This window comes from Temnothorax nylanderi, unplaced genomic scaffold (assembly GCF_030848795.1).
Source record: "Temnothorax nylanderi isolate EJ_2023f unplaced genomic scaffold, tnyl_v1.0 TNYL_tig0228_pilon, whole genome shotgun sequence".
NCBI classification, from domain to species: Eukaryota; Metazoa; Arthropoda; class Insecta; order Hymenoptera; family Formicidae; genus Temnothorax; species Temnothorax nylanderi.
Genome location: NW_027249290.1, coordinates 43,744 through 71,289, shown reverse-complemented (window position 1 = coordinate 71,289; position 27,546 = coordinate 43,744). Strand labels below are relative to the sequence as shown.

At 38.0% G+C, this 27,546-nt stretch overlaps 1 protein-coding gene across 3 annotated transcripts; it reads right to left on the bottom strand.

Moving 5' to 3' along the window:
- Positions 1–262: 262 nt before the first annotated feature.
- On the bottom strand, positions 263–26,282 carry LOC139779492 (uncharacterized). 3 transcript variants are annotated; one of them, XM_071717871.1, is made up of 18 exons: positions 25,088–26,282; positions 11,080–11,173; positions 7,270–7,497; positions 6,872–6,963; positions 6,498–6,802; positions 6,153–6,416; positions 5,816–5,994; positions 5,530–5,746; positions 5,295–5,453; positions 4,850–5,176; positions 4,510–4,769; positions 4,073–4,420; positions 3,795–3,969; positions 3,603–3,678; positions 3,377–3,489; positions 3,036–3,289; positions 2,736–2,955; positions 263–2,608 (listed from the first exon to the last, which is right to left on the bottom strand). In XM_071717871.1, the coding sequence occupies exons 1-18, from the start codon at positions 25,134–25,136 to the stop codon at positions 2,531–2,533; spliced, it is 3,438 nt and encodes a 1,145-aa protein (XP_071573972.1). In that variant the 5' UTR covers positions 25,137–26,282; the 3' UTR covers positions 263–2,530. The 3 variants fall into 3 exon arrangements, with proteins under 3 accessions (XP_071573972.1, XP_071573971.1, XP_071573973.1); XM_071717870.1 differs by having other exon boundaries at positions 3,377–3,492; positions 25,088–26,277; XM_071717872.1 differs by having other exon boundaries at positions 3,377–3,492; positions 5,530–5,734; positions 25,088–26,269.
- Positions 26,283–27,546: the final 1,264 nt, after the last annotated feature.

Below are 27,546 nucleotides of genomic sequence, written 5' to 3'. Positions count from 1 at the left end.
TTATATTATTTTATTTCGCATTGTATCTTAAAATATCTATTATTAATTTATCTTTTTTTCCATGATAATTAAATAAAAGATTAAGTGAGAGTTAAAATATGTTTCTTTCAATACCCTCTAAAAATCATCGAAGTTAATATAATTAAATATGCAAATACTCAGTTCCTGCAAGTTTAAAAAAAGTTGTTTTAATTTTAAGCTCTCAGCCACAGATATTTTAATTATATATCAAATAAAATAATAGAAATGATAAATCACAATGTAATTATGAATATAAATTTATTACTTGCAGAATGCGCAAGTGAGAACTTAAAAATATTTTTGCTTATGTATGAGATATTTCTTATTGCTATACATAATTATATAATACATCTATATCTATGCTTTATAATATAGCTGCACATACACTAAGATAAAATACAAAAATCATAATGAGATACATGAATAACAGTTTACATCAAAATTAATGGATAATTATGACGTCAAGTAACGATAAAAGAGATATTATAAACATAGAGAAAAATTCGAAATACATCAATACAGACTGGAATTCACAAAATTCTCATGTCACATGACAATTTTTTATATATCTTATCTCTATTTACTTTTTTCTTTTTTATCTCGCGCAAATGTTCTGTATACCCTGTAAGATAATTATCTAAAAGAATAAATTTGAAGAAAAATTTTTACATATTGTAACAACGTAATTTGAATCAATAAATAAAATTTGCAAATATCATTTATCGTAGCAATACTATATTATGACTATATTATTCTGTTATGTCAATCATAGTTAAATATATGTTACTGTACAATAAAGTATAGTTTATACAATTTATATAAATATATATAAGGATATAGTGGTATATACTAATAATTATCCAAATTCCAGTTTCTCTACAATACATCGCAAGTTTGTGCACTGAGCTCTGAGTATATAGTACAGATAATCAATTGATAAATTATCAAGTTTCTCTATAAATTGCTTTTCACTATACAGTATACACGTGGACGGCAAGGATGTTTATATATATTAAACTGCTTGAAGATTGCTCGTCATGCTTTTGACAATGTTGTACGAGTTACATTTTAATAATGAAAGTACACTTTTATTGCTATTAGGTAAATTCAAATATTAGAGTTATGTGATTTATCGACTCAACATTTTTAAATTAAAAAGTGGATGCTTTATTCTATTATGTAAAATTAAAATTAGCACGCATACATAATCAGGAATGTTTCCTAATAACTTTTCTTTTACTAGGCTATTTATGCGTGAATATCTATCATTTTTAACACAAGTGTAGCAAAATATGTGCGTATAAATGAATCTATCATTAAACATTTACTGTACAATATTTTTAGGAACTCGCACAATTCTATAATATCGTTTAATATAAACAAATAGTATAGCAAATAAAAATATTAAAATGTTTAGTTGCCTCAATGATTTCCATTATTCTGCATGAAAGAGATACTCAAATTAAAAAATAATTTATTAAAAATCAACGATAAATTGTCTCCTTAATTGAGTATAACAATATATATATATATATATATATATATAACATATTATAACATTAAATATTCAATGTTGTTTGTACATAATCATGAAATAAAATTAATTATATAGCAGATTTATGACTATTTACAATTTAAACACTATGATGCTTTTCGTGTGACATAATATTTTGATAACAAGCTTATTTAACTTCACAAGTATCTAAAATGTCATTAAAAATTAGTAGTTTCATACATTACGTTTTATACAATGAGTTATCTGTAAATCAGTATCAAAAATTAAAATGTGAACTATGTAAAAGATAAAGTGTAGAAATATACGCTCACAATTAGATCTTGAGTAAATTTCATAGGAAACTAGTAATAAATTAAAAAATATAGCATGTTGATGGGTATAAAAACTAATTTACACTAGTATATGTACATTTTGTAGTAGATTATAGCAAATGTGTGTTTCTTTGTTTCACATAATTTTATAAATAATATCATTTATTTAATATATTTTGCGTCTGATTCATAATCTTTATCAATATTAACAAGTATTATTGATTGGATTTAAAGTAGTAAAACAAGAAAAAATGTTGTAAGATGTGTTGCGATAACACAAATATAATGAGAAATAATGCACCCATCAACCACTACTTAATTGTTCGCTTGTCATTATTGCTACCAGTTCTGTAAGTGAATAAGATAATTTTGTGTGTGTGTGTGTGTGTGTGTGTGTGTGTATGTGTGTGTGTACCTTCACTAAAGTGTGTATACCTAAAGAAATTTCCTGCACAATGATACGTTACATTAACTATAATTGGAAATTATGTATAGTTTATGTTTATATTAGTAAATAATATATACTACGTAATGCGATGATATATAAAATATAAGAGTACTACGAAAGCAGAGAATAGGTTACAAAGGCACAAAGGCTTTATATAGAGTGGAGAAATCTAACTTTTGTTAGATAATTAGAAACTATCAAGTTTCTTATGAAGTGTGCTGTACAAGATAATATTCATTGTTCTTCGCAGTCTCGGTAAAAGTGCAACGTAAATTCCAAATAGTCGACATCATGCTTACTTTTGCAAATATTCTGTAATAAAATAATACGGTAATCAGACTATAACTCAACGTTAAATGTATGTATGAAAAATCTATAACGTAAATATTTTGTAAAGAATATTTCATAAATTATTGCCTCTTTACATTGAAATAATTACCTCTTGAGGTTGCATTACAGGTATTCGAAACTTTAAAGTTTTTCTAAGGTAATGAGCGACATCAAGAGGAAAAGACTGATCACCCGGTTGATTATTACTTTCGATATACTGAGGTTGTTGCTGCATAGTATAGCTCCAACCACATACCATTGTCTCATCCATACCAGGATTTGATGAAAAAGGACACTGCTGCACGATTTGCCAATACCACGGCATACCGCTATAAAAAGAAATCGTGATTATAACATATCAGAAATTAAATACACATGTTTATAAAGTACATACGCATTCTAAACTTACACAAAATGTAATGTTAAATGCGTATCTGGCATATGTTTTGACAAAGGTACAATGCAACTAATGTTGTTGGGTGTATCTGGTGACGATGGGGAACAATATCTCTGATCCAAAGATGTGTTGAAGTTTTTTGCTACTACGAATAATTGTGGTCTAGGCTCTGGTGGCAGTGATCCTGCAGCGTTGCTAGCCACTTCTCCCCAATCTCCACCACCAGTTTCTCGCCTTGTTCGTTTATGCAAATACTTGTAATTGGTCTATAAGATACGCATACGTTTAATTACATATTTGTCTTCCTTGTTATAAATTATCCGATATGATAATTTCAAGAGAAAATCTAATACCTCTTTCACAAGAGTTTGAGTGCTAGGATCGGATGGACTAATACCATTTTGGAAACCCTTACTTAATTTTCGTTTCTCTTCATGTGGCATACTTAATGGCTGTTCCAAATGATCTGCTAAAATAATAGAATAAAATTTGCCATTTAATAATATGCTTTGTATTGTATAAAGTATAAATGATTCGTGCGTATACTTTAATGAACTCAGAAAAACATATAAAACTTACAGATGGACTTCTTCTCTGGTGGATGATCAGGCTGAGGATCTTCTAATTGATGAATCTCAGCTGTGCAACAATATATCTGAAACATTGCATTTAATTTAATTTCATTTCATTATATATGCATTGTTCATTTATGTGAAAGCACATGCACACACATAAGTAATATTTAATAAATTTCAATAAGTTCTTAAGTACCTGACATGGACTTTCGAGTTCAGTAAAATGTGCGGGGCATTCTTCAGGCCTTCCTAAAGGAACTGGACCTTTGTTAGCAGATGAAGAATCTATATCCGAGCCTTGATCATTCTCATCCACATTGCTAGGAACAGCACCTGCACCATTTCTACTAAGCCAATTTCCCGGGAATTCGCTGAAATATATTATCATTATAACATTTTTAACGAGCTTGTGTATAACAAAATATTTTCTTTCGTGATAATATTATTTAAAAATTTTATTTCAATTTCACTGACTTATTTTTTTCATGTTTAGGTTGGGGACCCGGATGGCTCATCGGATACCACGTTATTTCCTGAGAGTACAGTTGTTGTTTCGTGTGCGGAGGCGGTGTAGTGAAGGAATTACTTTTGACAGATAATCCTCCGTCTAATTCCCTCGTGTAAGATCCTTGCTTAGTATAAAAAGGGGATAACGTGCTATGTAACAAGGAGTTATATCGATGCTCATAATTAGAAGTGGTAGACATTGTTGGAGGATGAGCCGGACCAATAGCCAACATTCCATTGCTTGCCATGGCGGACCATTCAACGCTACTGCGTTTTTGATATTCTAAGAAATATAATGTTGCCATTGCAACTAGACTGAAAATTATAATATTAAATCATAGGTAGATGTTCAAGAGAGAAACGAAATCGAATTAAATTGGAAATAAAGCTAAAGGAATAATTACCAAAATGCCATGATGAGAATAAGTATAACAATGATAATTTGAATAAATTTATTACTGCAGAGAAGCTCTTCCTCTCTTTCGAACCTTTTCGTCTTTCCGTGCAAAGATGACTTATTATTGATAGATGACGAATATTTATTGCCTGATATACTAGATACTGTGCTGATGGAACTCTTTAGACTATCACCTCTTTTTAATTTTGCTAGTCGTTTATTTATTCTCTCTAGTTGATCTATTCTCGTTTCTAGACTGTCCGTCACCTGTAGTAAATCGATTATAATTAAGTAAAAGATTAAATTCTACATGAAACACTGTATGAGGATTGATATAAAATTCTTACCTTGCATAATTCCTTGACAGCACCAACGTTCTCCATAAATATTCTCTCTTTATTTACCACCAAGAAATTTTCAATTCTCTGACCATTTGGCAGAACTATATCACCTGCCGGTAGCACCGCTTCCGGTAGAATTTGCTGAACCTCTTGCGCTATGACGCCAGTATCTTCCTGTTTGGTATCAAGACCCGAATGTTGCGCGAATTCCGGAGCGTATCGATAACGAACAACGCGTAATTGTTGTACGTTCCGTAATTGTTCGCGCGTGTCAACTTCTTGAACGCTTTGCTTCGCTCTTACGTCGCTGGGTTGAACGATGTGACCGGTTACCTATGTGACAAATTTAATGATTATATCGGTACACAATTATATTTATTATCCAATATTATATCCAATTTAACTCTCAGTGATATAAATGTGATGTGTAATTAAATAACAAATCGCGTACCTTCATATTGCCATGTACAACAAGAGCTTCATCTGGTCTATCCGTATTAATTCCAACCCTGCCGGCATGGTATACGCTATCTGGAGCTGCTCCTCTCTGCCATCCACCTTCAGCACCCACGCCAGTGCCTTCTGATTCAAACTGTCCTGGGTTACTCGCCTATAATGCAACATATGAGAAATAATTCCGAACAATTCTACCATTTTAGAACAATTCTACCATTGATTTTACATACTCTGACAATTATACGTTCCGATGCGTGAGCCACTACTTGATAACTGGCTTGGTCTGCGGTATGAGCGTGCAATCCGACAACCAAATGAAAATACCTCTGGTCCGGATTTGGTTTTCCCTTTTTACGCATATTATTGCTTGTAGTTTCGCTAAAGTGCAAGCGGCCGACCGTCACTTTTGTTACACGTTCGCCGCCTAATTCGACTCTGTAACATGATCTGTAGCATAATCCAACTGTATCAAATTATATTATAAATTTATATATACATAGATGTATATAAACTCACGTTACAGGATGGAATGGTTTCTTGCTTCTGTCGCTTTGACTTTGTTCGACTCTGATCGTTTGCGACGGAGATTCCACTTTAACTCCGTAGAAATGTAATTGAAAACCGCTTATTTTCTTTAAGCCTTCGCCAGTCCTAACAAATACGGCCTCCCCTTGAAGCTGCGCGTGACATGTTATCTAAATATGTAACAATTGGAAATATTGTTATGTAGTAAAAGTTTATATATAATTTTGACTACACACATATTGTTATATTTAGATTTAAAAAAAAATTCTTTTTAAGCCCGCAATATGCTTTGTTTTATCTTTACAATTATCGGATGTCGATCTTTTACCTGAAAATGATTCTTCTTCTGACAAACAAACGCATCGTCCGAATTGCTAAAATTAAACCCTTTGTCGGCATCCACTCTGTAATGTGGTACCGGTAACTCTTTGAGATTATGATCGCAAAGAACGTGCCAAGATGTTTGCTGGAAAGGATGAAACCGAATACACTGATAACTAGCGTCGATGTAATTGCCGTCAGCAACTTCGTCACTGTCTAGCACTGCGCTACTGCTGCTGCAACTGTGCTCCACGGTACCCAGTTCGGGTTCCTGAGAAACAACGATCGTAAATAATAATCGAAGTAAAAAAAAGAACAATCAAAATTACAAATAAAAAAAAAGGAAAAACACCTGTTTGACGTGGATAAGGCCATCTTGGCTGAGTTTCCTCTTTTTTGGGGCCGATTGCAGGGAGGAGTATAGCGTGTTAATGCCAGCCGGGCTGTGTTCATGCGGCAGCGGTACCAAAGGCGGTCCTATCTGAGGCTGCGTCGAAAGATTCGACGTTCCCGACGTGAGATGGGATGTCAGGACCGGCGTTAACAACAGAGGATCCGTTGTCGCAGGCAACGTTCTCGGAGAAGGTGGTAGCAAATTAGAAGAGTACTGATTGTTTTGATGATGCAGAAGTATCTCTTGCAAAGCTGCCTTTTGATCTATAATTACACGCAATTGTATTATAATTGTCTTGTAAAATGTCTTTTCGCAAATGTATTTAAACTCACGTGGCGAATGTACGTGTTGAGTGTCATTATGTCCCGGCGGTGAATACGGTGGCTCACTTCCGCTATCCGGTGGGCTTTCCGGTAGCGCGTGTCTACAAAAAGAGCGATGCTCTAGATTTTCACCGAGTCATTAAATCGCTACAAGAGATCTGTCACTTTTTTTAATAAGCTGTCACGTGTAATCCGATATAATCTAAAATCTTTATTACTTAAAAACTGGAATTGTAGAACCGGTGTAATTTCATTGAATTTAATTCCCTATTTCGTGCCTGAGGCACCAGTAGCTAGAGCTCACACTGATTTTCGTGAATAAACGTAGAGATTATTCTTGCCTCTTCCATAAGCCTGATAAAACCGCAGTTTTTACCGTCAGTTTTATTTTTCAGAGTTCGACTTACGGGTGAACATACGCCTGCGGATCTTTGTAGCCGCCGTTGTTGGGTACCGTCGTGGTACCGGAAGCGCACGCTATCGAAACTGGATGAGCCTGCGTCATCTGCGGCGAAGGTAGTCGCGATGGTGGCTGCTGTTGGGCAACCGGTTGTGACGTGGGTGCCTCGATCCGGCCACCGTGGGACACCGTTCCACCTCCATTTTCATTGTGGGCAAGGGTATCCGCGAAATATCTAAACACAGAACCCCACGGTCTTTCATCCAAGTCCATATCTCTGTTTTCTTTTCTTTTCTTTTTTTAATTTTTTTATGTATACTCGTTGCTTCTCCTATGGAATATCTCTAGAATAGCATTTGCTATATTTAGAAATACCTGATGTAAAAATGCAAAAGACATTTGATAGAAATTGACTAAACGCGCGCTACGTCAGCACCTTTTTTTTATTGATCTTACGAGAGCTATGCATGCCGAGAGCGCAACTGCACGTTGGATTTGCAAAACATGAGATATCGTTATCGTCTGAATCGCAGTTCGGCGTACAGCGGTAAATGATGCTTTGCGCTGTATCTCGCAGTGAGTTTTCTCAACTCGCAGAATTTGCGAGAGTTTAACTGCACACGCGGTATCACCGGTGCTATTATACATTATACAGCTTCCATCGAAGTAAAGAAGATTCGCGCGTCTATTATGAATTTTCCACGAATTCTTGATGAAAAGGCAATCGTTTAATAACAATCTGCAATCTCTGTCGACCACGGTAAAAAAAAATCATGCAAAATACCTGTTCCTCCTCATTGCATAAGCTGTAATTATATTGTCAATTGAATGGAAATTTCTGATTCTTAAAATATAAATTATGACTATCATTGTCTCTTTATTATCTCTCGTTGCGTATAGTTTTCATTGTCATGTCTCGCGCGTTATTTCATTTATTGTTTCGTAATTAATGCAACTAGAATCGAAAAATAAATGAGTATTTCCACATAGCGGATCTCTCTTCTCTAAACGACAATTCTCTCTCTCTCTCTCTCTCTCCCCGTATAAAATCACTTCGCGTTTGCATCGCTACTATAAATTTTCTCCGCTTATCTATCTAACTAATGTATTTTTTTAATAACATATCTATTGCGTATTGATCACGATGCATGCACGTGTACACACATCTGAATACGTACGGAATCACAAGAATAATAAATAAATAAGAGAAAGGGAAACACGGAAATAATAAAATAATAATAAAATATCTAGGATAAAATGGATCTGTTTCTAAAAGATGGAAAAAATCAAAAAATGCAAAAAATATGAAAAAAATTGTTTAATATTTTAATCAGGCACAAGACTGATAAATTAGGATTTACTGCCGTTGGATAATGGTATATGCCGCGGCATATACACGCGGTGTCGCTCGGATGAGAATAAAAATTTTTTTTCCTCGGTTAATCCGAGTCGTTGTGCGATGAGCACCAAGAGCCTTTTAATGGAAGACGAGTGCTGGAAGTCGAATTAGCAGGGTTAACGCAGTGTGCACGCTGTGATTCCATCAATTCCGTTCCGTCTGCCTCTGTCATTATATCATTACACCTCTGCGGTTGTTATCTGCGTGAATATCTGTCTGCGGGCTGAGTATATACGTAGTACGCGTACGTATGACTGTATGCGTATAAAGAATGGCTGGATGCGTTTCCTGGTGTACGCGATTACGTCAATACGCGCGGTCAGGTCTGGAATAAGATATTTTCGTGCCCGAAGTCATATAAGAGGCTTAAATCGTTGTGGATTCGCGCATTATTGTTATTTATTTCGAGCACCGAGATTCAAGCTTCTTACTCTTCACTTGAGAAATCACAACGACACGATATAATGAAAGGAAACGATATTTTACAGCAACACTAACACGAATTACTTATTACGATCATAAATATACGATCATAAGTAATAGTATGATAAATGTATACGATCATATTGTAATTAGTAATTGATGCAATCGTACGGTTAGTTATTATCAAATAAACGCAAACGTAAGACAAAATAGCTGTAAACATCATCAGTAAAGTACTAAAATCATATCGCTGTGATTTGAAATCTTATTAGTACATATGCCAAAAAGTCCATGAACTGATCCTTGAAGCAATGAGGAATCTTAAATTCGTCTCGATGTATCTATGCGGCAGCTATCAAGGTCAGCATGTTGCATCGACATTCACTGATTAATGGCACGCGTAATATATACGTATATTTTAACACATTCATTTATTTTAATTTTTGTATCGCCTTTTTAAAATTTGGTTTATAAAAAACTTACATTTATCGCAATTTATACACAAAGCTGTAGTACTGGTTTTGTTATAGTCTTAAGGATGTATGTCCGTTCAGTCAAAATAGAGGGATAAAGCTGAAATTTACAGAGATTGTGCACTTATATATCCCAAAAACCTGTGTTAAATTTGCGATCGATTGACCGACCCGTTTCTGAGATATTTGCTTTAAAAGTTACAGAAATTGTATATATATAGATATACTTCCCATGTAAATATCATAATATGTATCTCTGCTCATGTACGGTAAAAATGAATGAAATTTTTATGGTACACTTCTATGACATCGAGAATTGCAATTATGGTTTTTTAAGTTTTTCTGTTAATATTGTTTTTTCAATTTTTTAAATGATTTATTTAAACAATATCAAGTACAAAAATGGGAAAAAATTGTGATTTTTACGCTTTTTCTGTCCCAATGATAACATGTTGTTTATGAATAATTTCTGAGACTAGCTTTACATTGTTTAATCAAGAAAACAAAATTATACTACATATAGCTATAGGTAAAACATCCTTAAGAAGTTTATTTTTTGCACTGCCAAGAATGCATACGCGACAACCACGTCTCAAGCTTTCATAAGTTTTTCGTGTTTTTTTTTATTTGTAGTATCTAAAACGTTTATATAAATAATTTTACACATATTCTTTTTATTAGTGATGAGACAGAAAAGATTTATTTTTTATCTTTTTGCACGTTTTATATAAGTAGCTTTAAAAGTACGGAGAAAATATATGTCACGAAAAGCAGTTTGAATAAAATATAAATATTTTCAACAGTAACCATTTCTATGATAATCGCTGTGCTGTGGTGCCAGAGTAGCCTGAATACATAGTGTCGAGATGGAGCAATTTAGAAATTTAGCCTGATACATCGTGTCGTTCGCAGGAAACGCGTGCTCGTGCTGCTGGACGACAGAAGCATATTATCTAAATTCGTTAATTATCATAATTTGAGAAGGCGCCTATATACAAACATCGAAAGCATCATGCTCGCAGAATTTTACACTTCGCATTACACGTATTTTTGATATATTTTGTAGCTATTTCAATTTGCAGAATTATCTTCAAATATATCGCGATAAAAAAAAAACACTTTTATTTTGATATGATTCATGTGACATGTAAGGTGGTAGATTGCCTGTATGATTGAGAAGATTCATTAATGCAACTGAACAAATTTATTAATGTAAATTGGTGGTAAATTGGCATTTGGCATTCTAAGAAACAACAATTCGAGTTTTGCGATCATTGCGCTGGCACACGCATTACGCACGTGTGACGAACACGCGCATTGTAGGCGTTAACCATGGCTCCCAACAAATGTGGTTAAACTTCGTCACCAGACCGAACGCTTCGGCGCGGCGTCCGAGATCAAGTTTCCCGTCTAATCGGAGTTTTCTTTTTTTAAAGCCAGCTCAAGATGCGTGATAAAATGAAAATAACGGAATGGAAGTAATGATATATAAACGTGCAAGGTTAATATTCTTTGAACTCACGTCGCGGGCTGTTCACTGTCACTGTTGATAAAGTCCTCTAACTGCGAAAAATCCAAGGCTTCGTTGTCTATCCCGCCGACGAAATCACCACGACCTGGAAAAGAATAAAGAATTTCACATTAAGATAACAATAAATTGTTTTTGTTACAAGTACATGTATAGTAACATAACCGTCTCCCTGGTTGTATAATAGCCGATATGAGAATCCATCCGTTTCGATAATACATATCCATGCTACAATACTATGTAACATAAGATGTAATTATACGAATATCACAAAATTGTTGCTATGCGCCTATTTCAAACATACACACGCAAACGTCTGTCATCGTCATTTGTTGCATCATAAGTTGCAAGAGCTCGTGTGAGAGATGCATCTACATGGGAAAGAGATTTCAAGTAAGGTACATTGTGTGTGTGTAATTTACCGTCCCTGATAGTTTTTAGCGAGGGAGAAAGTTGATTTATTGAATGGACACGAACAAATTTCACGGATGATTGCGACTCGAAGACGAAGACGCAGTTGAATGAACAAAGCGTCGGAACGGGCGAGGGAAAATAGTCGCGCGAATAACAGCCGAATTTCTTACAACGGTTCCTAAATTCCACGTATATCTACGTCGAAATGTCCGTTTTTCAGACACAGTCGTAGAAAACAATTTATAATTTTCTCACGACGGCAATCGCGCGCGCGAGACTAAAAAAGAAATCCGCCAACTACTCGACAAAGTCTAAAAATCATGAAGCAATCCCTAATCTCCCTGAATCAACATTGATACTCTTGATCCTGTTTTGAAATGTAGAAACGCGGGCATGTACTTCGTATATACTTAAGCGCTTAAGACTACAAGCAAAGTGTTGTAATACGTTACTTCCGGCCAAACATTCATAAACGTTTAAGCGTTGGGAGCCGAGAGTAAGGACACTTTTCAAGTGAATAACAAGACATAACGTCGCGTCGTACCGTCTCACCGAAAGTTTTTCAGAGCACTAGAGCAATCATTAATCGTCATATCGTTCGTCAATATTGTCAATAATGCAATATAAAGCTTTTGGAGAATTATTCTTATTTTGAATTATTAACATTCTATCGAAATTGCATAAAGATAAAAGTTGTAATAATAGCAATAATAATTTTGTGCGCTGTGTGAAATATTCCTCTAAGAATAAAAACATCATATATAGAGAGTTCAGGAAATAAAGGGAATAATTTCTAAGTATCTTTCTTTGCTATTGACCGCAATAAAAACTACCATTTTTAAATAATCAGGCAAATGAAGTCTAGAATGTGCATGGCGCCTAGCGTTTACGGAAAGAGCTGGAGGGGTGAGTTACAAGGGTGGATGAGTCGTTGCTAGCCAACCCTTTATCAAGATATCGACCAAACACCGCCCCCGTGAGCATAGTTGACCGTTTAAATCTGAATATCATTACACCAGATATGCACTATGCGCGTAGTTATAAATGATCGAAAACCATTTATACATGTAAATTGAAATAATATTATTGTGCAAAATATAAATTCAATTTTTTAAATATAATATAAAATATTTCTACTAAAAAAATATGTTATTTATTTTTATTTGTACTTAGTATATTAGCAATATGTTAGTAATACAGCAAAATAAAATACTTATTTTATTTACAGTAAATTAGAATTAATTGCAATTCGTATTAACACAAAGAAATGTAACTTTCACTGAACGTAATTATATCTTTCCTCGTCGCGCAATGTATAGGAATGTTAATTTCAGTTGAAGCGAAGCCTTTAATCGCGGATAAAACAATCGTGTAATAATTGCGCCTATTCCAATCAAGTCTCAAATGATGTAAAAAGGCTTATGTATAAAGATGTATGTAGGCTTTCGACCTCTCTGTATCGGCTGACGACCACTTTCTCCAGCAAAGCAAATAGAAATGCATCGTGGACAGCGACTCGTCTATGAAAATTGGCCGGCTTTCATCCTTCGCAACAGAATATAGATGAATATAGAAATGTTTATAACCCCGACTACTGTAATCCACACGACGATAGAAAGTAATACTAACGCACTCATGCAACGCCATCGTATTATTCTTGCGACACGTGTATCGCCACGATCATATCGTAAACGTTTAAACAGAGGAAGTTAATCGAAACCCAGTTGTCGATTTCACCCCTGTTAATCGTAAGGGTTGAAATGCAGCTGCCGTATCGTAAGCGCAAGGTAAATCCGGCGGAGTCCCACCTGAGGTCTAAATAATTATAGCAGGGAGCAGTATTCTTTTTCACGGCCATTAAGAGGTTTTCGAGAGGGGTCCGAACAAGTTGCGGACAGGTGTTAAACTGCTGTTTGTGATCACGAACATATCGATAATCGTCATGCAACTTTGACAACATAATTATGCTCATTACACAAAAATAATGTAAAATAATAATATTGTATTAAACACGGGGATGGTACGAACAAATAAACGTAAATGATAGAGTCAGGATTGTATATATAGTATCAGAATCCTCTTCTTTCCACTTAGAAAACCTACTTAAAAAAGAAAAGTTATATTTTCTTATTTAAATATTACAGAATTAATCGACCAAAACATACTTGTTGTTATTAGAAACGATAATATGACTTCAAGAATTAATAATAAAACTGATTGCAGGAACTAATTACAGAATATTTGATAAAATATTTTAAATCAAAATCTCAAAAATAAAAAAGCGAGGATGACACTACGTTGCGTCAACTTCAATTATTTCAAAATCGATGACGATAACATTATAATTTGCTTAATTACAGTTAAAAAAAATTTCCTTTTTATACAAGTTATTTTTCAATATCCTACGACAAGCAACAATGTTTCCAACAAATCAATTTCGAAGACAATCAAAGAAATCCATTCCCGAGACATGAGGAAAAATAGCATTGACATATTTATCTCATCAAACATACTCCTTTGAAACATACATCTTTTTATGAAAATAAATAACTATTTTATCTTATTGAAAAAAAATCTGTATTCTTCACAAAAATATTGCCAATTATTGTATATACAATCTTAAATTATAAGATTATGACTTCTTAATTTTCGTTTAATATTCTGTAATCTCATGAAATTGAAATTAATCGACATTATAATAATCAAATTCCACCTTTATTTGAAGAAATAAAAACTATATGAATATATCGTGTCTGTAAGAAAAGTAGGAAAAAAAAAACATTCTGTCATTTACACAAATTATGCATTAATATTTGATTACCTGTCACGCTAAGCAATCGACGAGCGCTAACTTGATTAATAATATTAGCGTCTTCATGATGATCATTCGGATGATTTCGTCCATTTTGATCGTTAGATTGATGCTGAAGTGCCCACGAAAATTCCATAGTGACGAAAATGTTTTAATAAACTTGGATCACTCTCGAAAAATTGTCTGGTACGCAAGATTAGAACGACACTTCATCGCTACATAATTAATGTCGCGAAAAGTTGAATAAATTTACAACATTTAATCTATGAAATAAATATCACTTCGCTTGTATATAATTTGTTCAGGTATTTGCATGAATCTTTACATTTTACGTAGAGCACTTGATAATTTTTCTTCCGCGAAAAAATTATACAATAGATTATTCGTTTGTCACAGATCCGCGATAAGATATGACGGTAGAATATTGACGATACTTTTAGATGTAATTGAAGTAAAGCTAGTATCGAATATCTCTTTATCTCTTTAATTGTCTATCGCGAAAATGAGGACGTATAAGGTCGTTTGTAGTACTGGTTTGCTAGCTGGGCAACAAAACACAACAGTCCACGGTAGTTCACGACTTAATCACGAGTCTCCTCCATCGGAGGGCTCCAATACCTCCACCATATTCCAAGAGTATAGAGGGGATTTCCTCTTTGACTGGAGGGCGGTGCTTATTTCGGACTGAAAGGGGTGGTTACACGCAACCCCTTTCTTCGATATGTACTATCGTACATAAGACGTCATGAACTCGAAAATTAATGTTTTCTTATAAATTGTAATTAATGTTTTTCTTATTCACTATAAATTCAAATATCGATTATCAATTAACTAAGACTTGATATTTAGATCACGTATCTATCAATAGACGACCGAATCTGTCATGCACGATATCTGCAGATATATTCAAAATGTCCTAATTTTTATATATTACTGAAAGAAAATATGGAATAGTACCATTAATTCCACTAAATCCATAAAAAATTATAAATTGTATGAATTGATAACATTTCAATCTTCGATGAACTGGTTTCTTTCTTTGATCCAACTATGATGATTGTTTATTGGTACATAATTAAGAAATCATTTTTCCAAATAAAATATAAATATAAAATATAATATTTTGTTAAAATTTTCTTTGTCCATGCTTGAATAACTGTGGATTTCACATGGATTGTGTAAGAAATTTTTCAGAAAATTTTACGATCAAGCAAAGTGATGAAAAATATCTATAATTCCGTCACAGTTCAACTGACCGATACAAAATAAAGGCAAGAAATTGTACCAAAGTTTTTGCCAACTTTTCATAGTGTTTCAAGTCCAGTGTCTGAATCTCTAAATTTAATATCTGTAACGCGATACGCGTTAAATTACGACAATGCTATTTTGCATTTTTACCAGCAATGCTATTTCGATTGAACAAATACAAGTCTCTTTGTGACAGATTAACGATGACTTAAACGCATCATCATTCGTACGTATGAAACATTAAACAATTAAAGTAGGGCTTGTAGATCCAATTATTCTATCACAGAATTCTTTCGATAAACACCTGCTGTTCGCAGCACGCCCGTCACTTCTGCACCAAGCGACCAAGCGAGAGAGCGTGAATCCATTTCTCGTCGCGTGCGTAAATGTTCACGGGTGCGTGTAATCGGCATCACGCATTAAGTGCCCGCCCGCGTTGCGTTGTATGGACCCTCCGTTTATATTACCATTAACACGACCGGGACCGGGCACACCGAACGAGCATTTCCCAGGCTCGGTTTTGATGTCCGCGCTATCGGAAAAGGGCGACGGTAGTGACAGACCGATAATATGCAAATGTTTGCTTCTGGTTAAATGGCCGTTTACTTATTCATCGCTGCCCTGAACACGCTACGTTTATTCTCTGTCACTTCTCGTTCGCGAAAAGGATAATTGTCTTCGTTTTAACGGTTTTAAACCTATTGGTTTGCGCCGTCTCGTAAGAGAGCCGGCGATTCCCTGTACAAAGACGCTCTATTATAACGCGACTTTTAAAGCATGCATGGTATGCACGTGTGGTGTGTATCGCCAATGAACATTGCGTCAAAGATATGTAGAACGAGAGTGATCGGTAATTACAAGCAATGTCGCTGACGACTGATTAATCTCGATACATATTACAGAATTTGCAATGTAAATAAGTACCTGTCACAAGGTACAAGAAGATGAAAAAAGAGAAAAATATGAAAATCTGTGACATTGTTACCTCACAAGTACAACTCGCTCGCGACAAATACGCGTTCCCGGCTGATATTCTATATATTTATATACCTGCACCCAAAAAGATTAACAACAATTATATTTTATGTAATTGCTGTGAAGATGAATATATTGCAAGATATTTTATAATCGTATTATCGTTCGATATCAGCCTCTATGACATTTATACTCGTAAATACAAGGTTATCTAATTAATTCAATAATTCATATATACCTAGCAGAATCTTTTTTAAAAATATGCTGTTTAACTTTATCACATGATCACGCGTAGCTATATTACAATTACGGAAATCTGCGAGGTCGCGCTAGCAACTATCAACATTTCATTATGCCTTACAGTGCTAATGGAATTTGCATACAACCGGCATTGTCGGTTCTTCGTGCTGATTCAATTGTTCACCTCATCTCATCAGATTCTTATCGGAATTACAAATAGTACAGCATTTTTTCCGCAATATCTGATTTACTGCAATGTAAAAAGAATATTCACATATTTAAATGTATTATGCTGAAGTTGTGTGGATTAAAACCAAATAATAGTGCGCTTTACTTTTGTCAGTAGTGATTACAAGTAGTGAGACAAAGCTGCAAACTGTGACGTTATAGATAAACCATCTGTAATTGATTTGGAATCGCAGAGGAATATAAATTAGCAAATAACGGGTGACGAACAAGTTAACAGTTGTATAATGTGCAAATTTTAGTTTATTTTAGAACAATTTTATAAATAAAAAAACGTTATTATTCTTGAAGAAACTATTTTATTCGACATACCAATAGAAATAAAAACATGCATTATAAATGTAGCATTTTGCAGCGTTATTTTTATTCTTTGTGTAAAACTATTTCAAAAAAGATTAAACAGTGCAGAACATTTCTTTTATTCGCTAGACATACTACATAATTATTATTATTAATTAAACTGCGTCTGCACATCGCGCAAGTTTCGTGCGCGCAATTATCATGGTCCAATTTCAGACCAGTACAATGGAGCAATTAACCGATGTAAGTGTCAAAATGATTTATGATACCTGACTACATGAAACGTCGACAACGAGAATAAATAAGAAAAGGAGAAATATGAAATTTTTCTTTGCGATCAAAATTTTTCAATGGCCATTCAGCTCGACTGCCTTACGGACCTTACGGTAAATCGTATATAATAGATATCAATATCATTTTGGTTAATGTCGCTGCGATTATCAGAGGTATCTGTATTACACGCGCGCATAAAAGCCATGATTTCTGAAGTACTTACTACTCTCTCGACTCTCGACTCGCGTACTCGCGCATCGGTTCAAGGAGAATCTCGAAGGATAGTAAAAGTATGCAGCTGATGCGCTTTAGCGACCCAAACTCACATAAAACGCCACGTTCCTCCACTATTCGGATCTTTTAATTCACAATTAACATCTACAAACTTTTCATCGATCTCCTTCTTTGTTCGCATAAACATCATTTTGGCGTATTAAACGTCAAACTTTAAACATTTTACTCTTTACTTTGACTAAACATGTTAATAAATATAAATTATGAGTAAAAACAAATTACAAAGATGTCAAAAAGATGACCCGTCATGAAAAAGACGTCCGGTCTTTTTTACAAGCCTTATACTCCGGTGCACTATAATACGTACCCTGATAATGATTGTTTTTGAATGGTCTATTTGATGCATCATGCGTTCCGCACATAAGTTTACCGCGACAACCAAAATTAGATACCCCGGCGGCGATGCAAATTATCTAAAGTTTCACTTTAAATTTGTACAGTGTGAATTGTTACGTTAGCCACACCTATACCTTTCACCTGACACGTTAGCTTGCGCGTGAACAAGCTTGCTCGATACACCCTGATATTTACTCGATTGCGCTCGGAAATCCGCGAACTGTAAAGCGATGAGATATTATGAAACATATTTTGCTGCATCATGAAAATACGTATCCAAGAAGTTAAGCAAATTGAAAGAAGCAAATCGGAGTAACTTTTTCTGTAAAATATATAGACATCTACGTACTGTCTATTCTTCGAATCCTACCTAGTCGTATTCGCAAATATTAACCCTCAATGTTGCTTAAATCTCATTTTTAGACCTTTGAGTTTTAGTCATATTTTCTTCAAGAAACTTTAAAGAACAGCGTACCAAATATCATTTTCCCATAAATTATTGATTTTTTAATACGTAACTTTGGAAATAAATTCAATATTTATTATCACCACGAACGATAAAGATTTGCGTCCGGAATTCTCGCATGTGCTCGTGCATTTAACCCAAACGCCTGACCTCATCCACACATCGCTCATCCGTGACACGCTCGCCTACGAACGTAAATGTTATTGCCAAAGCAATAAATATGGTAATGTGTCTAACGTGGGCGTGCGTACGTACATATGCACGGAATAAAACAGACGTGCGTCCGAGCGTTCAGATCGCCTAGAAGACTATTGGTTCGCGCATATACGTATATATATTGTAAATCGGCTTGTATTTCAGGGAGGAGAAAAAAGGACCGAGAACGAGGACGAGCGAGAAAAGTTAGCGTGACTCGAGCGGAAGACACGACATCGGGACATCAGCAGAAAACGGCCGGGGCCGGGGCCGGGGCCATGTTTCTCCCGTAATAGCCACGTTCCACGGTTCCCTACCTCATCGTGATCGTGAGCGCATGTTGAACCGTGTCTCATTGTATGTCACTGATATCCAGCTCGAAGCGTATCGTTTTGTTACCGTATAATAGTCTCCTTGGAGAATTCGCAAGCATCGTCTTCGGGATCGATAAACTCGCGGAATTTTTCCAGAGGATCGGAATATATATTTCCAACTTCCGCGAGACAAAAATTGAATAGAAAATCGGCCTCGCTACTTTTACGAATATATCGTTTTATAATTTGTACCTATACTTTGTTTACTGGCTTTATTAAGCGTTACAGGTTATACGGCAAATGCGTCGAACGAGTAACGTGTAACGAATAATTTAATTAAATATCATAATCTTCATAGCACAATGCAGAGAGAAAAGTCGCTTGATTCCCACAGTGATACGCCCCCTGAACTTTAGCTCGTGGAATTCCATCGGCTTTCACTAGTTGCGCCACTTTACGATGATACAAATATAAGCATTTTGATCGCAATTCATAATTATAATTAAACGTAAAAGCTCCGTAAAATGATTATTAATAAAATAAATTACAAATAGATGGTTCTCCATATCTTATGGATAAATCTAATAATTTTCTCAACGTCCCTAAATTTCTTCTTCGAAAATCGTTGCAAAATTAAAATATTCATTTGATAAATTACGTATATAATCTGCTGATATATGCCATGCGCTTTCCATTGCTATATAGAAATCTCAAAAATAGACAGATCGTTCAATTATTGCGATTTACTACCACACGGTTCAGACATTTTTCTCGATATGGCTTATATTACTTGAACGATGTTCATGTAGCGCTTAAAGATCATTTACGAGCAGAATTAAAAGAAAAAAATTGCTAATAGAAAGGATTATCGCTTCCTCCGGTTTTTGTGACCAGCCCGTTCTTATATGTAGAACGTTTGTACGTTGAACGTCGGCAACGGCAGCTCGCAAGTCGCAAAGTAGTCCATACATCCTCTCTCTTGCATTATAAACAATCTCCCATGAAAATCTAGAGCAGCCAGTGTAGTAAAGTCCGCGAGACGAACGTATGAGCATATAGCGAGGACCATTACCCGTTACAAATAAAGACATTGTCGTGATTCGAACTTACAATAGGTCAAATCAATTTAATTACTAATTTGTATATCTAATCTGCCCTCAGTCAAGGAAAATGCCCGAAAGCAGTCGTTAATTAGAAACTTTCATTACGTAACTCCTGATTTACGAATTCTAGAAAAGGAATCTCGTGGAAATACAATTTGTCGGGATTATTACTAATTTTTTCGTTAATTGCTATGATTTCATGCTCGATAAAACTTTCAGCCATCGGATTCAGCTTTCGCTTTTGGTGACAGCATGTTGCAAAAACTGTATATTGGAACTAATTATTGAGGAAAATCGTTAAAATAGTACTCATTCAAGTCTCTACAAAAAAGTGCGACCAAGTTTATTAAAAAATTAAATTGCGAATATAAAAAATTAAAATATTTACAATACCATTAGTCTCACATTAATAACGTCAGTATTAACAGAAAAATATTAATGATAATATATGATAATAGCTGTATGCCATACGCATTCTTCGTTTCGTGATACCCGAAGAAAGAAAATAATATGTAAGCGATCGCGGATCGTGAGGTCTACCAGAATCAAAGGGTCTTGCCATCGATTAAACAAATCGCCCCATTATGCCTGGGACACGTGCCTATGTTTACGATGTTCGCGATATGTTTACTTCCCCTTTTTAAGCACTACTAAAAGGCCTGTGCCGCATAAATTTCTACATTTTACGATTACATAAACGTACGTAATTTAATGTACATGATTTTGACTATACTGTAATTGTAAATAAAATAGTTATTAAATATAAATTCTCTCTAAAATATATATAAAGATAATATTTATATTGTATTGAGTTTCTATTAAATATTTATAATCTTTAATTTTGTCTTATATATCATATCTTATCTATGCTTACATTTTTCTCATATTTTTTATTAATATTGTTAATCCATTTGGCCATTTAATTAATTTTGTTAAATTATATTTTACATCAATTTTATTTATAAAGATTTTATAAGATAATATAAAACACCATGCGCATGCTTTCTAATTTCTTTTTCATTTTTCTCGGAAAGAGAAACACTTGTCGTTAAATTAAAATTTAATTTAAAATAATGTGACAATTTTTTGAAAGATATTCATGTGAATTTTGAAGATTGTACGACGGGGATTGTACGACGCTTCAGCAACAATATACTTTAACAAAGGCAAGAATAACCTTAGCTCAGTAAATAGCCTCTCCTACTTGACGTTCCAAGAAGAGCGCGCATGCTCGAGCTTTTCGCGAAAGGCGGACCCGCGAAGCTTTTCATCGACCAATGTGCTTTCGTGGATGGCATAGGACGTCCTACGGCTTGCGCGTTACTTTCCTGAACGGCCATGCTATACGCGATGAAATCCCATAATTCATCCGCCGGGAAGCCCGGCTATCACCGATAAGCTCGCGGCGATCGAACTCGGCTTTCATTATCGTTTTATTTAAGCTCGTTGCGAGCCCGCTCGTAGTAGTCCAAAATAAATTTTAGGTCGCGATCGATGGCAAAACCCGGCGAGACTGCGAATCTTCTCGATACAATCGCGAGCGATTGCAATGAAGGATAAAAGCCGCGAGCGAACTCGACCGAGCAAAAAGCACGGGTTTCAATATTTCTGTCAGTCTTTCAAAAAGAGTATCGCATCACGCACAGTATAAAATTGTGTCATCCGAAACTGTCGGGTGAAAAGCCTATGGCACTATATGGTCTATGGGTTTTCAAGACAAACATTGCGAAAACCTTGCGCGTTGCCTCGTCGGAGCGTAAGTAAGTAGCAAGATAGCAAGTAGTAAATTGGTTCTCCTGACAACACACCGTTTGTTGCAATTTGTGCCTGCTATTATTATATCGAGAGCAATAAGCTACAACTTATAAACCACTCGTTACTATTTATAAACGGATCCGAAATTGGAGCACTGTCTCCATTGTTTCTCATTCCGGAGTTCTCTCCGAGATGCAAGCTAAATAAAACAATACAATCTATACTCTGTCCGAGAGAGAGAGGGAGAGAGAGAGAGAGAGAGAGAGAGAGTACTGTCATAGAAACTTGGCAAACAAAATTACACGTGCTTGATTAATATTAATGTTATAATGTAAGGGATTAGAATTAATTATTTATCACCGTATGACGGCACTTAACGAATGTGTTTCGTCATACGCTTTGCCCGCTCGAGAAAGAAAAATTAAACATTTCGAAACGCACGAATGAAATCACGTCGCGTTCCACATCTTTCTAGTCAATGACGCGTTTTATCACGTACGTGTACACGCAAGCGTGTACTACACACGTGAACACGTTGTCATTAAATAACTCATTTAACGTCTGCGTTACCCCCCGTAACAGCCTCCGAGAGCAGCACCTCTCATCAACCTTTTTGTTGAACGACGCGCTATTCTCATTCCATTTAAAAGATAAATATTTAACACAACAAAAGAGACGTGGCTCTCGAAGGATGAAAGGAGCGCGGCGCGCGGGTCCGAAACGAGAGAAATGTTAGCGTCGGTAGAATAGACAGGTGACTCAAAAAGTGAATGCATAGTAGCGGTACGTTGCCCGTCTCGGTATAGGTTACCGTGAATTATCAAGCCATTAATTCCAAATAAACGGAAAAGCACGTTCACCACGCGACTTTCACTATCTGTCCGCAGAGAGAACAGTGTGGAATTGTTAGTAACGGCTGGAGGATAACGTCTCGCAAGAGAGAAAGAACGAAGGATCTACTTATGTGTATGTTACGTAGAACGGTCGAATCGTCCGTTTAATGACAACTATTATGAAAAGAATCGCCATGGAATCATATGGACGTCTCATGGAAAATACTCGGTCGTTTTACAAATATTTTGAAAATTTTTATTTTTGTTTTCTTCTCTACGTAATCTCTATTACGATTAAACGTAAAACTCGGCCTGGCAAATCGGTGCCGCTTTGAGGGTACAAGTTTTCTCGAGCCACCGACGAAGGAACAATGAGATAACAGCGCTTTGTTCCTGGTGCGTGCCGGAGACGAGGTGGTGCATTCATCTCGAAGATCGGAGGAGACATTACGTTACAACCTCTGACCTACATAAGGAACGCTACGCTGCACTCGTTACAGGTGAATGCACTCGGCGTGGAACAGGCCGCTAAATCACGAGAGTGCATACGAAGAAAACGTAAATATACGCGGAGGAGCGAGATACGTCCAGCGATCTCCTCGAAAGCTTTTTTCTTTTTTTAATCTAATTTTGTATTCTGCGTCGCGAGGATCGACGATCGTCGCGGTCAGCGAGGGCCCTCGCGCGTAAGCACGTCCGGCAAGGGGGGGAAAAAAAGAGTTAAAGCGCGATTCAGCGCGATGCATCAAACTGAGAGGCGCGTAACAGGTATGCGAAGGCGGTTTTTCCGCGAGTGTGGAGGGGGGAGAGCCCCGCAGTCAAGGCAAAAGTAGGATAAACGTATCCACGTAAAGCGGCACGACTCTCCTCTTTTAGTCCTCGCGCTTTAAAGTCTTACCGGACTAGAGGACTTTCGAGTTGCAATTTCGGGTACGAAACTGAAATCGTCGACGGAACATTTCGGGTTTTTATTCGGCTCGCCCGCGCCGCGCGCCGCGCGGTTAGTCGCGTGGTCAGTTTGTTTAGTTCAGTCTACCGATATGAAGGGAGGGGGAAATGATTAAAAACGACCGCGAGGATGGGAGGTTAAGGATCTTTCGGAACATGCACTGGACATGTAAAAACCTCAATTCATAAGGCGTATCGCGAGGATGTCCCGCGCGTTGACGCCTACAAGCCACGCGCCGGACTTGACTCTCGACAGTCTCGACGCGCATTTATCGTCAATCTCAAATTTTGAGTGTTCTCTACCGCCAAACGATACGCGTCGCCCGCGCACGTAGGCACTATACTTTTTCTTCCGAATACGGGACGAGCGAACATTACCGGCTTTAGAGACAGTTGCAGGAGACAGGTGATACGAGTCGACTGAACACTAAACGAATGATACATTTAGCGCAAAATCGAGAGAGACTACTCTCTCGTTCTCTCGCCAAATAGAGCGACGCGAGACACTATAGCGATGCATCCTGGCAGCGCCGATCGGATCGGATCGGATCGGATCGGATCTCGAGCTTCCTCTCTCCCCCCCCTAAACACCCACCGAGGCGACGATGCGCCGCATGTTTCGCACGCGAATTCCACGAATTGCGTTCCATCGCGTCGCTTTCGATTCCAGCATCGGCGAACCGAGCTGACGGCGCGGTGCGGTGCGGCTCCTTTTAACTCGAAGGATGAAAACGCGCTCGCGTATATCCGGTGCGCGCGTTTAAGGTCAATGCACGCTTCGTGGCTCGATATTGATGGAGAGAACCATGGAGAACCGTGGAGAACCGTGGAGAACCGGGGCCGGGAGGAAGCACGGTGGGGTAAGCGCGATGCGCGATAACGGTGTCGGTGTCAAATTCGCGACATTCCGTAGCTGTCATCGCCGTATGCCGTATCGAACGCGCCGCTCTTTGATCCGCTCCGCGTTTACTGTTGCGAGCGACTCGCGGCTCGCGGCTCGCTCGAGCTGCGAGCCACGTTTAGAAGGATCTAGTACCGTTACGCGACACGCTCGAAAACGAGAGACGCTGCGCCGCGCGCCGCACGGCGCACGTCGCCGTCGCTCCGATCGTGCAGGCGGCCGCACCGCGCACGCAGTCCGAGCGACGTAATAAAAATTGACAGCGCGCGCTGGTCGCTGACCGCTGACCGCTGACGCTTTCGCGAAGCGCAAAAGGCGCGTGGAAAGAAAGGAAGGAAGGAAAACTCACCGAGAATCGCCTGGAGGGTCTGGTCGTCCCCGTCCCCGATGACATCCATGCCTCCGTGGTCGATGGTCGTCGAAGCCCGTAGCCGCTCTCCCGGACCCGATCAACGGGCCCCATTCCGCGACGTTCGTGCCGCGACGAGGTCTCGCACCGTCGCGACGTTCCGCATAGCCGCGCGATACCCGCGATGCCCGCCGCCGCGCCGCGCCGCGCCGCGCCGCGCCGCGCCGCAGCCGACCTGATCCTGCGCGAACTCGCTCCTCCTCTTCTTTCTTCCACTCCTCTCCTCCTCTCTTCCTTTCCTCCTTTTCTCCTTTCCTCCTTCGGGCGAGAATCGAGATCTCGCCTCACCTCGCTTCGCTTCTCACGCACTACTTCCTTCTCGCTCGCGCGCGATCCGACCGCGACCTATGGATAGGATGAATACCGATACGCGAACGCAACCACGCAACGCGGCACCATCGCGCGCGTCGGAATCGTCGGATACGTACGAATGTTGTACGATCGCGGTTTCGCGGGGTCCCCGGTCCAGACGAAACGCGCACACGCGTGACACGCGACACACACGAAACGACGCGCGCGTTCCGCTTTTACTCGCGGGAACGCGTAGCGCGAATAACGACGACGACGACGACTGCTCACTGCTCCTGCCTCCTGCCACCTGCCTCCTGCCTCCTGCCGCCGCGCCAGTACGGAGCTATTCCGCGAGTCGCTCGAGTCGCGGTAATCCCGTCAATCCCGTGTCGCGGACTAACGTAAGATCGGAGCCGGAGCCTCGCGCGCGTAGTGCGTACTCCACGATACCACGACTACCACGAGCACGAGCGCACACATATGTACGTGAAACCTGTTCGTGCGTGTTCCACGAGTCTTCACGCAGGGCCGTGTCTCGGCCTCTTGGCCTCTCGGCCCGAGCGAGATCCATCGCGATAATAAATGTACAGTCAAATTTCTTATTGTTAAATAATAATTTAATCTTGAGTAAATACTTTTCCATTCATCTTTTTTCCGCAACGCGAAAGTATCGTCCATGCGTGTTCTTTTAGCTGTGGATGAGATTTTACCTTCTGTCGAAGCGCTAATGGACAAATTACTTCAACAACTTGTAATAAATGTTGAGCCATCTTACACGACAATTTTAATTCTTCATAGAATCATTTTTTCTCTTTTATTAATTTAAGTTTCTAGATCGCGTGAAAATATCTTGCATCAAACGTGTATAATAAAAGTGCAATTGAATTACAAATAACTTATAATAGAATTAAGTTATAAAATTCATATAATAAAACTTGTGTGCTAAACATTTATATTTTTACATTTTATTATTATTTAACATAAATGCGAAAAGAAGTGTTTTTCCGATAAAGACACTGCGGTAATTCTCTCGGCTCTGTATCAAATAATTCCAAAGAGTAATGAGGTACACACTTTATATCCACTATATTTCGTTTAAATCGGAATAAAATTACCAAGTTTACCAGGGACAATGTTATCCAGTACACAAGTACACAACACAAGAGGATTTAAGGCTCAGTCACAATGAGAAAAATAAGGAATAAGATAAAGGAATAAGGAATAAGGCATGTTGCATCTCACTTTAATGTACATGTACCGAAGTGAGATGCGACATTCCCTTATTCCTTATTCCTTTATCTTATTCCTTATTTTTCTCATTGTGACTGAGCCCTTAGAGGATTGCTCGAGCTGATCGACTGTGGTCATTGTGGAGTGTGGTTCGCATTCCTTCGCAAGTACGTACGTGTTTGTTTATCTTCCAACTTCCAAGAATCGTCTCGCCGCGCCGCGCCGGCTCGCCAAGAACAAGAGTGAGACAGTGAGACAAAAACAAAAGCGAGACGGAACAACTTTTTTACGAAACGGACTATTTTGGCATTTTCGGCTATCGACGGGCCGACGCGACGCGACTCACGCGACGGCTCGAGACTCGAAACTCGGTCGCTCCGGAAATTGGAGAGGATAAGTCGCGATCTTTCAACGGAGATATAAAACGCTGTTTATCGAAATTCCTCAAGTCGCGAGTCGCTTACGGATAAACATTGTCAGCGCGTCTACAACTCTATACCTACAGTCTATACGTGCTGTGAGCTGTGAGCTGTGAGCTGTGAGCTGTGAGGCAAACACGGCCCTGGTCGCGCTCGGCTTAGCTCGGCAGCGCTCGGTCACGTGATCGGGTTTAGTCTCGTTCGAATGGTCGCCCGCGCGAGCGGCACGGCCGTGGCGGAGCGTCGCCGTCGACGTTGCGCGGTCGTTTCGGGATTTCACGCGCGACGTGTCACGGTGTCACCGGGTCCGGGATTTCGGCGAACGGACGAACGGAGCGTGTGCGACAAGAGTCCCGGTCGCGACAACGCGTCTAATGCGAATACGGAAGTGCCCTGTGTGAGATGCACGAGATGAACGGAGTAAGATGGCCACGACGCCGACCGCCGACGGCCGACGGC